The sequence below is a fragment of the Xyrauchen texanus genome, chromosome 40, assembly GCF_025860055.1.
Source record: "Xyrauchen texanus isolate HMW12.3.18 chromosome 40, RBS_HiC_50CHRs, whole genome shotgun sequence".
Classification (NCBI taxonomy): Eukaryota; Metazoa; Chordata; class Actinopteri; order Cypriniformes; family Catostomidae; genus Xyrauchen; species Xyrauchen texanus.
The window spans coordinates 31631530-31644591 of record NC_068315.1 but is presented as its reverse complement, the minus strand read 5'-3'; the positions used below and the strand labels follow the sequence as shown (position 1 = coordinate 31644591).

Here is a 13062-nt window from a genome sequence, read left to right as displayed (position 1 = left end):
ATTTCTTATCCGAAACTCTGCTGTACACTAAATTTAAATGAACACTTTTTGGACAATATTTACTCCAAATTAATACAATGTGCAAAATTCGTTGTCAAGATTTTCTGTAGATTGTGGAGCTTAACCTTGGCAGACTGATCATTTCTGTCAATCGGCCAATTGGTGACAGTTATTAGCCAAAGCCAATTATATCAAAATGTCCAAATATCAGCTGATTAATTAATCTTTTCACTAATTTTCATAACTTTTCTAGGCTTGGAAATCACTGATAATTCCCTGATATTTTCAGATTTTCATGACTGTGGAAACCCTGCAATTACAGACTTCTTAAATGTAACATTTCATGACAAAAAAAGCTTTCTAGAAGCTTTCCAGCATGCTTACCAAAAACACAACTGAAACATGGTAGCATCAACAAAACAGAAGTACTACCATCAAGGATGGTCATATCATTTACTGACCGTGTGATAGTGGAGTAACAAGATGCGACGGGTAATATCCGGTTGACGAGCTCTTTGATGGAAATGTCCAGGGAATGATCTACTATGAAGGAGCGGCTCTGTCTGCCTAGCACAGGCTGAGCAGTGATGTCTCTCCCATCTACACCAATCAGCACATACAGCAGGTCTTCAACCAAAGCTTGCTCTTGTGAAGCAAGTGGCATTGTTCCTGAAATTAAACACATTCATTAATGGGTCAATATGTACTCTACAATTCTCAACATACAAAAATGCCAGCATGAAACTTTGCCCATTGACTTTCATAATACACTTTCCTGGTTTTAAAGGAATAGTTCACCCAAAAATGCTCTCATCATTTACTCACCCTCATGCCATCCCAGATGTGTATGACTTTCTTTCTTCTGCAGAAAATTTTTAGAAGAATATTTCAGCTCTGTAGGTCCTCATAAGTGAATGGTGGCCAGAACTCTGAAGCACCAAAAAGCACATGAAGGCAGCATAAAAGTAATCCAGTGGTTTTTTGAAGTGATCTAATCGGTTTTGAGAGTGAACAAAACATACTGTAATACCTTTTTTAACTATAAATCTTGACATCAGCATTCTCCATGGCGATCATGGTTTCAAGCTCGATTACACTTCAGAGTCCAATCTAGCACTCAAGCAACAGAAAGTGTAACTGAGCTTAAATTCAAGAATGTGTCTAGAGACTGCATTGGCAAGAGATACAGTATGGTCCGTTCTCACCCAAAACAGATTGGATCCCTTCAGAAGATATTGATTAAACAACTGGACTACTTCTATGCTGCCTTTATGTGCTTTTTAGTCCTTCAAAGTTCTGGCCACCATTCACTTGCATTGTAATGACCTACAGAGCTGAAAAAGTCTTCTAAAAATCTTAAACTATCCCTTTCAGTTTTTCCTCATAATCTCACCTTGAACATACTAGGGATGTGCGACACTAGTCAGGTAAACGGTTCTGGTGCTGATAGTAAACACTGGAATTACTAGTCGGTTAAAGTTTTCCCCCGTGTTCAAAATTTGTACACATTTACATTTGGCTTTATACGTTAAAAGAGGCTGCACTTATCATATCACTGACATATTAATGCTACACATTTTAAATATAATTAATAATACACATATTATAAAAATTGCAGTTAGAAAGTTTCATTTCACCGCAGGCTGTGCATGCTTCTTTCATCTCTCACTCACGTCACGCGCAGTAAAATGTCCTCTCGCTAAGAAAACTCAGCAAAGTAGCTATAGAAATCCCTTCGGTGGTGGTGCCTCAAGCGGATTTCCAAAACATTGGCTTGAAAGTCAGATGTTTTCACATTTGAGTCTTCTTTAAATCTCTGCAAGCTCGTAAGTTATTTTTCAACAAAGCGGGCTTTTTTTAAGTGCAGGACTGCTGCTTCAGGTGAGTCAAGTCCTATCTTTCACAGGACCATATCGACATGTTAATTTTGCTCATCAAAAAATGTATGCATTTGAGTAAGTGTGACAGGGCGGAGGGCGGGGCCGGGTCATGATTCTGCCCACCCGGCCCCTAATCAGGCTAATCAAGCCTCAGAGAGGGATAAAGGCCGACTGGAAGCTGCAGTGTGAGTGAGAGAGAGAGAGAGAGAGAGAGAGAACTGTCTGACACCTTTGTGTGTTTGTCTTTTTGTTTAAGTTGTTTATTAAACTTTATTTATATTGTCAAGCCGGTTCTCTCCTCCTCCTTGCCCATCGTAATACCTTTACAGTAAGGAATGCCATTTTTTTTAATTTGCTGATTAAGAAGGCTATTTTCAACGAGGTGCAAAACGGGTTAAACTACCTTTTATTCTGTGTGCACGTCATGTTTAGTATACATTAGATTTTTTTGTAGGCAGTGTCGCTTCTGGCATACTTGGTGCCCTAAGCAAGATTGGACATGGCACAATTTGGGACACCTTTCTCCCATCACGATCTTGCGAACTCTGTGCGGGGGCGGGGTGACACGATTTGGGACATCTTTCTCCCATCGCGATCTTGCGAGCTCAGGGTGGGGGCAGCCAGGCAGGTACCAGACCTAGACAAGCGCCTATATCAGGATCCACTACTAATTAGGCCTATTTTTTCTATCCTATAGCTATTATTTTTTTTACATCGTTATCGGGTAACGTTTTTTACAGATCAGCTGTCATATTAGATCCATGGCTAATACACGACCGCACGTCATGGAAAATGCACAACTTTTCCTCTCGTAGATTTGGCTTACCTGTTAATTATTTTACACAATGTCCTGACTGTTTTAATATGTTAAGTATCTTTTACTTGGTGAATTCCATTTAGAACTATTGGTCCTGCAATATTCACTCAATTGCTTTCAATAAATAAACTTGTATTTGCTAAAGGTGAATGTGTGTCATGTTCTATATTTAATATACAATGATCATAATGCAAGGCGAGCACGTCACAGATAAATGCCCCTTTTCAGCAGAATTGAACGTCATATTTGGAATTGATTTAATATTTTATATGGGTTGCATAAACAAATTTGGTTTGGTTTCTTATTAGACAATTCAACTCCAACATTTTCATTTAAACGTCAGTGAAATTAGTCGTTCCACACATCCCTAGAACATGCAGGTTGTTAATGTTGTTAACCAATAACCAAACAGCAATTTAAGCATTGTTTAACAATCTCTCATTCAGTTCTGGCTCCGTTTCAGTATGGAATGCACACTTTTCAAGTCCTGCCCTGCGTTTTCTCCCATTGAGTATCCTGTTTTACTTAACATTATGGAAGTAAAAAGGGTTTCAAAAGCCATATTTTTTTGCATTTAAACTACCACATTTAATTGAATTGTAAAATAACAATAATAAAAGGTATTGTCTCATACCAATAGCCACAACAGGATCTCCCACAGGGGTGGGGCTAGGGATGAAATCACCAATCAGTGCAGGCCGATCATACACCCAGTTTGGAAACACAGGGTTGGGTTGAGTGGGGTTCTTCTTGTTATGTCTATCTCTCAGCATTTTACGAATGACCTCAGAAGACTGCGGTAAAAACAAACCCGTCGTAATAATGCAGATGCTATGCACAGGCCAAATGTAGAGAGATACATGGTCTCTCCTTAAACAAATCATTTGTTTTGTTTTTCATGCTGCTCACTGAACAGGTACCTGAGGAACAGCGGTACTGGCAGTGACGTTGCCCAGCTTTTTCCGTAACTCCTCCAGTTCATGCATAGACATCTTGCTGCTGGTTGCAGGAATGTTGTAAGATGTGGTGCTTGAAGTGGCATTTGCTGAAATCTCTGATCTCTCCTTGGCATTCTGCTGCAGGAACTTCAAAGTCTGAAGAGCAGATATGGTGAAGAAATGAGGACAAATGAACTGACTATATAATATTTTCACTAGGTGTCTAATGGTTCACTCATCTCATGATTTGGTTCAGTTCACAATTCTTCTAAACTAATTCTGGATCATGAAAAGTTTAGATTGAAAGTAATTTTATTATTATTATTATTATTACTTTAAAGACATGCAAAACATTTAAAATGTAGCACTGTTATTAAAAGTGCTATATGATCCTCAGTGATGTACAGGGCAATGGTGACACAAAATGGAAATAATAGCTAATAATTAGCCTTGCTGAAAATATGGAATAATGTTACATACAGTGCATCCAGAAAGTATTCACAGCACTTCACTATTTCCACATTTTGTTATGTTACAGCCTTATTCCAAAATGGATTCAATTTATTATTTTCTCTATAAACAATATCCCATTATGACAACACCAAAGAAGTTTGTATGAAATATTTGCACATTTATAAAACAAAATACAAAATAAATACAAAACAAATTTAATAAATCACACGTACATAAGTATTCACAGCCTTTGCCATGACAATCAAAATTGAGCTGAGGTGCATCCTGTTTCCACTGATCATCCTTGAGATGTTTCTACAACTTGACTGGAGTCCACCTGTGGTAAATTCAGTTGATTGGACATGATTTGGAAAGGCACACACCTTTCTATATAAGGTCCAACAGTTAACAGTGCATGTCGGAGCACAAACCAAGCCATGAAGTCCAAGGAATTGTCTGTAGACCTCCGTGACAGGATTGTATTGAGGCACAAAAATATTTCTGCAGTATTGATGGTCCCAATGAGCACAGTGGCCTCCATCATCCGTAAATGGAAGAAGTTTGGAACTCCACCAGGACTCTTCCTAGAGCTGGCCGCCCGGGCAAAGGGAGCGATCGGGGGAGAAGGGCCTTAGTCAGGGAGGTGACCAAGAACCCGATGGTCACTCTGACAGAGCTCCAGCGTTTCTCTGTGGAGAGAGGAGAACCTTCCAGAAGAACAACCATCTCAGCAGCACTTCACCAATCAGGCCTGTATGGTAGAGTGTCCAGACGGAAGACACTCCTCAGTAAAAGGCCCATGACAGCCCACCTGGAGTTTGCCAAAAGGCACCTGAAGGACTCTCAGACCATGAGAAACATACTTCTCTGGTCTGATGAAACTCTTTGGCCTGAATGGTAAGCGTCATGTCTGGAGGAAACCAGGCACCGCTTATCACCTGGCCAATACCATCCCTACAGTGAAGCATGGTGGTGGCAGTATCATGCTGTCGGGATGTTTTTCTGCGGCAGGAACTGGGAGACTAGTCAGGATCGAGGGAAAGATGAATGCAGCAATGTACAGAGGCATCCTTGATGAAGACCTGCTCCAGAGCACTCTGGACCTCAGACTGGGGCGAAGGTTCATCTTCCAACAGGACAACGACCAAGCACACATCCAAGATAATAAAGGAGTGGCTACAGGACAACTCTGTGAATGTCCTTGAGTGGCCCAGCCAGAGCACAGACTTGAACCCGATTGAACATCTCTGGAGAGATCTGAAAATGGCTGTGCACTGACGCTCCCCATCCAACCTGATGGAGCTTGAGAGGTCCTGCAAAGAAGAATGGGAGAAACGGCCCAAAAATAGTTGTGCCAAGCTTGTAGCATCATACACAAAAAGACTTGAGGCTGTGATTGGTGCCAAAGGTGCTTCAACAAAGTATTGAGCAAAGGCTGTGAATATGATTTTTAAATTGTTAATAAATTTGCAAAGATTTCAAACAAACTGCTTTCATATTGTCATTATGGGGTATTGTTTGTAGGATTTTGAGGAAAATAATTAATTTAATCCATTTTGGAATAAGGCTGTAACATAACTAAATGTGGAAAAATGAAGCGCTGTGAATTCTTTCCGGATGCACTGTACATATGTTCCTTACACACTATCAATGATTACATATATTTTAAATTACAGCAGTATTTTATTAATACTGCTGTAATTATCCTAAAATAATTTTGTCTTTGATTCGATGTAAATATTCTTTTCAAAAATACATATTTAATGGCAGTGCATGCTCCAGTTAAATGAAGTCACTATTAAATGTACTGATGAAATCAAATCTGATATGACATTTGACATCGCATAGCATTATAATGCATATTCAGCATTATATATAGTAGATTAATATGGCATTTTCTTTAACCTCTGTAAACTTTATTTTTCTCTCACGCATTCAGAGCAGATCACTTGGAGAAGGTCTGTGTACCTTCGGATAATTTGTTTTCTCGTTTTGTCTTCAAAACCGAATAACCAATAAACAGACCGTTTATTCGCTTTTCATCTAGAAAGAAATGATCAAAACTGAGAAAAAACATTTATTTTTTCATTTCATATAAGAACTATAAAAACAGGAATTCAGCTCGATTTCTCTTTTTTCCATTCAAGCGCATAAAATAAGTGTACAATCTGTGTGACACGCCCATTTCTACTGATTGTTAAACCTGCAATGTCATCTGTCATTCCTCATTCCTTTTCTTCAGAATAAAAGCCTTTTCAGATGGGATATGGCGAGCACTAAATCACCACAAGTTTATCACATTGAGGACAGCTTTTTTTTACAGTCAATGTGGTGCTAGCGATGCGGTTTCAGGTGTGCATGTTGCCATGGAAACAGTCAGAAAGGACTTTATTTTGCCTGACATGTCTATCTGTACACCTTTTTAAAAAGTAAAATATTAGTAGGGGTGTAAATATGTGTCCATATACCAGTGGCGGGCCATGCATTGAAAATCTAGGCCTTCAATGTGATTCATGCCATTAAGAATACACAGTTTCACAATGAATAAGACACTCTATGCCTTTGGGCATCACACGCTATGTCGCAGCTAACTAATAATACCAATTGACATTTTAAAAACATGTCACACGATCACACAATCACAGCAGAACATCTTGTGTTTTTAAATCCATAAGAATCTCTTCCTCAACTGTGATAGCGACAGTGATGACAGACGACTCGTCAGACAGCTTGATCTTACGAATTTCGCTTTTGAATTACATACATCACTTAAAGTGTGATTGCGTCACTCAAGGTGAGCTAGAAGGACTCGAGCAGGACATTTCCTAAAGACCACACACACTAAGAACAAATAAATCAATCTGATTGGCTGATGAATCTGATAATCTGACTTAAGTTGCTCATTCTTTTGCACTGTTGAGGGATTCTGTGGAAATTCTGAAGGCTTAACGGGGTGGAGCTCAGACTCCCGCACTGATTCGGCTAACGAGCATGGATTCAGGCATGTGATTTGTGAAACAGATGTCACACTTCTCTTGTAAGCATCAAGGAATAAATTCTGACTGGATAAACTCTTATTTTTTCTCTATTTGTTTGTAGATTAATTAAGAGTGGAAAGCAATTAAAAATACATAGATAAAAATTGAAAGGATGAAAAATATGTATTTATTTGGCATGTTAGGCCAGTAGCGAAGGCTTTGCTGGCCCTGAGAATTTGCCACTGTCATATACAGAATATTTTGTGTTAACAAGGTCTGAGGGTGTTTTGGGCCCTGAAGAAGTTTTGACATGGCTTGACATTTGTGCTTTTTTCAGTTGCTTAAAAACATTAATGGCTAAAGTCTGATTACACTGTATTCAGCACAAAATGGGCTACAATAATATGTGAGCAACATGTGTGTACATGTTTGTATTTTTTTGAAAATAATGTTTATGCTTGGTTTTTGAAAAAAAAAAATAAAAATAAATAAGGCCATATTTATTATTATTTTTTATTTATTTATTTGGGTCCCCATTAGCTTCCACAATGTGGTTGCTAGTCTTCCTGGGGCCATATAACACATACTAAACATTTGTCCACAAGCCTTCTGAGAACTGGATCTTGTAGCCTAGAGTTTTTGCTACAAAATGATCTGAAAACCATCCTGATCACTCATTCATACAAAACAATACAGTAATTTAACTTTAAGACACATTTGCGAGGAGGCGTGAACTATAATGAATATTGATTGTAATTCACACCTGAGGAGACAAAAGACCCTCCCCTGGGCCCATCAATGAGGAATGTGACAAAAAGAGAATGAATGTGAGGAGACTTAATGATCAAAATAAAGTTTTAATTAATCTGACTATACATTTTCTTTACATAAAGACCTACACTACCATTTAAAAGAAGTCTCTTCGATGTTTTTAAGGGACAGTCGGGGCATTTATCATTTGCATTGATCGCCTCAGCACATTACCGTATGAATAGCGCCCTCTGCCCGTGGGTGTGATCACATTAGAGATAGTTATCTGAGCCAGTAAAAACTGTACATCGCTTAGTTTCATAACAATAGGGAGAATATTTGTTTTAAATTTGAATTGTTTTATTTAAAAGTAGACATTTTAAGCATTCTTTAAATATATGTTTCATGTTTGAGTGATAAGTATTCGCAGAGTTTCAGTTCATTTTTGTGACGTGTTTCAGAAATATGCTCGTGAACACAGAGATATTCTCTTTATTTTTACAAAAGCTTTTATTGTTATTGTGAGTGTACACAAATAAAAGTAGACCATTTATAGTCTCTAATGATGTCTTACACTTATCTGTATGCCCCAAAATGATGGGAGAATTTTATGTTGTTTCCGCTGTAATGCCGACCGCCGGCGCGTCTGTCGACCCCAGGGGGTTAAACAGAACAAAATGAACCTTACATTTTTAATGGCTACAAATAGTTTTCATTTTATTTGTATGACACAACATCTCAACATGAACTGATTGAATAAAATGAAACCCTTATCTAGTATGCAGTTGTCTCTCTATAACATCTGGACTATATGATCTTCATACAGACAAGATGTTATCTTCACTATGCGTTCAACCACTATGCAATAAAATATAATTTATGGACAGCGAATGTGTGTAAAACTTAAGGGGAATTAAATCAATAAGTAAGGCTCTTCTAGCCACAATTCGATTATAGTTTTTAATATTATTACCCCATTAAAATAGCCAGCCTTATTAATATTAAGCCTATACTCCATGTGTGTGCCTTGGATATTTGGCTTGATGTAGCCTACCATCAACACGATTCTCTAAGACCAGGTTGGATTAGCAGGCAACACCTTTAATACACTTTTGGTGTAGGACCATTACATTTACCTTTTTGGTAAAAAAAAGTCTTATAAGACAGATGATCAATAAATTAATTACACTAGGGATTCATGCTTTCAGCGTGAGGGGGCCGTTTTCAGGTTCAGATAAGTAGGTGAATTTAATTATATATATATATATATATATATATATATATATATATATATATATATATATATCTCTCTCAAGCAAAATGCAACTGCATGTCAGCGAAAGTAAATCAGAAACAGGGTGCATTTGGTTCAATTATATTTCAGAAATTCAATGGAACGGAGAGTGGGCCTCGGATAGGCGGTAAGTGAGGAACTGCGCGCGACTCACGCCCCAACAATGAACTTGACATTTGCTGATTAAAGAATGGAAAGCAAAAGGTGTAACAAAGACTGGAAAAAAAAAATCATTAGAGAGAATAAAATTAATAATAATGCACAATCAATATGGGCTGAGATCCTTCCCTCAAAAAAATCCTAGGTCCTTTTGTGTAACAACAACAACAACAACAATTTACATTTATATAGCGCTTTTCTAGGCACTCAAAGCGCTTTACATAGTATAGGGGGAATCTCCTCAACCACCACCAGTGTGCAGCATCCACCTGGATGATGCGACGGCAGCCATAGTGCGCCAGAACGCCCACCACATACCAGCTATTGGTGGAGAGGAGATGGTAGAGTGATGTAGCCAATTCAGGGATGGAGATTATTAGGAGGCCAAGATAGATAGGGGCCAATGGGGGGGAATTTGGCTAGGACACCGGGGTTAAACCCCTACTCTTTTACAAGAAGTGCAGTAGGGATTTTTAATGACCACAGAGAGTCAGGACCTCGGTTTAACGTCCCATCCGAAAGACGGTGCTTTTTTTTACAGTACAGTGTCCCAGTCACTATACTGGGCATTAGGACCCACACAGACCGTAGGGTGAGCACCCCCTGCTGGCCTCCCTAATACCACTTCCAGCAGCAACCTTGGTTTTCCCCAGGAGGTACTGGCCAGGCTCAACCCTGCTTAGCTTTAGTGGGCAACCAGGCAATAGCTGCAGGGTGATATGGCTACATGGTGTACTTGTCCTGTAAGGCTTATTCACATCCAATGAACATTTATATTTCCATTTATGTTTCCCCTGCAATTATTGGCTTGATTTAATTATTAATAACAACAACAACAATAATGGCCAGATAACAAAGTATATTTAGTTACAGTTAGGTCTGTGAACAGCATCCCAATGTTCTTCATTAAAATGATTAGAATCTATCTGCTAAAGCAATCGGCAAATTTGAACTTGATGAACTCTTATTTACTATGAACAGGGTTGAGGAAGAATTGATGATGGTGCGTGTTGACCAATCAGTGGAAACAGGAGTGTCAGGCCTGCCCACGTGTACAAAACAAATATTCAAGTTTTAATCTCTGTTTATATGCACAAATGAATAATTTATTTTCTTGTTTTTGGCCATTTCTTTTAAAATTGAAAAATAAGCAGATACAGCATAAATTGTTGTGCTGTGATGAAGGGTGAGAACGGAGATGTGATAAATTAACGGTTTATAAGACAAAACCGAGAAAGGTACATGGACCGGAGAAGCATCCTAATAAGCCAAAAATTACATAAAGAGATGTTTTCTGTAATATACGCTGCCAGATCCCTCCCGGATAAAAAGGCGCTTCTCTCCTACTCACTGTATTACATTCAATTACATGTTTTCACTTTCAGTTCTCACAGATTCGGCTAGTAAACACATTTTAGACCTCCTTGTGTGCATTGAAGCAATTTACAGGAATGAATAGATTCCAGGGGGGTGGGGGGACCTCACCAGTAATAAAAACAAGCAAGTACAACCCCCACCCCAATATTTATACCATGATCAATGGAAACATGTAAATTCTTCACACTCCCAATGTTCAAGCTAAATCTAAGCCCTTGTACGTAGGCATAGATTGTCATGAATATTTGATTAAGATGCTTGTAATTAGGGCTGGGTGATAAAACGATATCGATATTTATCACGATAAAGAAAATCCATGATAAGCTTTTGAGGAATTTTCGATATTTACTGAGTGTTGCTAAAACACAAGCAGTTCAGCTTTCTCAGGCTGCGTTTCCACTGGGGTGGACGAAATCCACTCAAAGGCGATCACAGCTCTAGGAGAGAGCTTGCTCCGCATGCGTTGCCTCTTTTCCATGCATGCGTGTAGACATGAAGATCCGCATGAGTTAACATGGTTTCAAAGCACCTTTTAGAGTAGACCATAAAATTTTTCACTTTTAAATGTATCTTTATTAATCAGCCTTTAATAATAAACAAATCAAATAAACAAGTCGATTTGTGTTCTAATTTTGTGAAAATTAATTAGATGTCTGGAATGGATAAGGAAAGACTAAAATTATTAGTTGGTAGACTACTCTCTCACGGTTTTAAAAAACGTTTTCTAAATTTCCTCTTGGGACACCCCTGAACCCACATTCAGCATCATTCCACAGTCACAAGGGCTTATATGCCCCATACTTGGGTATCTGAATCTAAAGAAATATAAAAAATATTTAATTTTAATGTAAAAAATATTCCAACAAATACTGGACTGCTGTCACTATGCTTCAGACAAAACAGACGATCTTTTAACATTCATTTTCTATAAAATATTTAAATATTTCTTCCATCAACTTTGAAATTAAAAAAAAAGCATTACAGTAAAGAGGATGTGATTTTGTTCATTAAAGTAATGATAATGGGGGAATGTGCTTGATGCAAACAATGTAAAAATGCAAAACAAAATGCAAAAGAAAGAATAAAAAATGAAAACAAATAAAAAAAATTACATAAAATAAAAACATAAATCGCTAAAATAGGATTCAATTTCTTTACACAAAATATAATTTCTTATACTGGTCATTTAATTCTGAGAAGTATGTCCTGGATATGTTCCTGACAGGTTTCATGAGATTCATCCATTCATCCATGCACATTTATTGTTTGCAAATAATGATACCTCTTCATATCATACCTCTTTATCCTCAGTGAGTTTGGAGAGGAGATACACCAGTGGATCTAGGTTACGTGCATTCTTTGACTTCAACTCATCATATTTCCTCAAGAAGTCTTCAGGTGTTTTGGAGTGCTCTGCGATTTTAACCTGTAAGACAAATGTAACTCAGCCAAGAGCATTCATAACACGTTTAATGTGATATACAACATATCATGCATTCTGACCTTGGCACTGTGTATAGATACTGTAGAGGTGACATATGGTGTCCTGTTCTTCTGAAGTAAATCTATATAAACCTCCGCACCATCTTCACCTCGTACATTCAAGAGGCCGAGCAGCTCATTAACATCATGATGAATCCTGAATTCACTCATGACTCCAAATACACCAGCTCGAATAAAACAGATATAAATCAATGAGTCGAGCAACATAAAAAATGAATCGCTAACACAAGTGACACTAGATCAACTAACTGAATTTGCTTACAGTTGGAGGTGTAAAAATATAGGGTTGAAATGCGCAATGACAATCAATAAACGTAACTTAAAATAAGACTGTTAACTATTATTTATTTATTTACATCTGACCAGTGGCACATTGACATAAACGCAGACAGGCTAGCTGAACAACTCTGTAACTAAAAAAATAAATAAATACAATATGTCAGTTTATAAGGTAAAAAAGTATGATACATTCTGAATAACACGTACCACATCTGTTGATAAAGCCCTAGAGTAACTAACAACAACGTTACATTCATAGGAAGTCGGAAACTGTGGAGAAGGATTTGTAAATGTCCGCCAAAATGCTTCGTTTTCAAAATAAAAGTCTGTCACGCTCTTCTTTTAAATAGAACGGAACATTAACGCCTGAGGCTAAATACACAGGGCCATAGCAATGTATTCTGGGCCCCCTGACTGCATATTTGTTGTTGAACACCCCTGAGGGCCCATAGTACCGTTACCACCTTTCACCCCACTATCTAAGGCCCTGTAAAAACATAAACATGCTGATAAATAAATTTTCATAAAAAGCAGGAGATCTTTATCTGTGCAGTCTGTATAAGTCTTTTCATTGGTTGAAATGTTGTTTTTAAAACTATTAATTTATTAGGCCACTGTAATATTGACATCACAT

At 37.8% G+C, this 13062-nt stretch overlaps 1 protein-coding gene across 1 annotated transcript in view; it reads right to left on the bottom strand.

Annotated features, from left to right (window-relative positions):
- The window catches only part of tubgcp2 (tubulin, gamma complex associated protein 2), a 30792-nt gene extending 18077 nt beyond the window's left edge, over positions 1 to 12715 (bottom strand). Inside the window, exons 1-6 of the mRNA XM_052112659.1 lie at positions 12636 to 12715; positions 12150 to 12316; positions 11944 to 12072; positions 3618 to 3791; positions 3332 to 3491; positions 462 to 669 (exon numbers count right to left, since the gene is read on the bottom strand). Coding sequence (XP_051968619.1) covers positions 462 to 669; positions 3332 to 3491; positions 3618 to 3791; positions 11944 to 12072; positions 12150 to 12299 — 821 coding nt within the window. The 5' untranslated portion in view covers positions 12300 to 12316; positions 12636 to 12715. The remainder of the gene's footprint in view (positions 1 to 461; positions 670 to 3331; positions 3492 to 3617; positions 3792 to 11943; positions 12073 to 12149; positions 12317 to 12635) is intronic.
- Between the last annotated feature and the right edge of the window lie 347 nt (positions 12716 to 13062).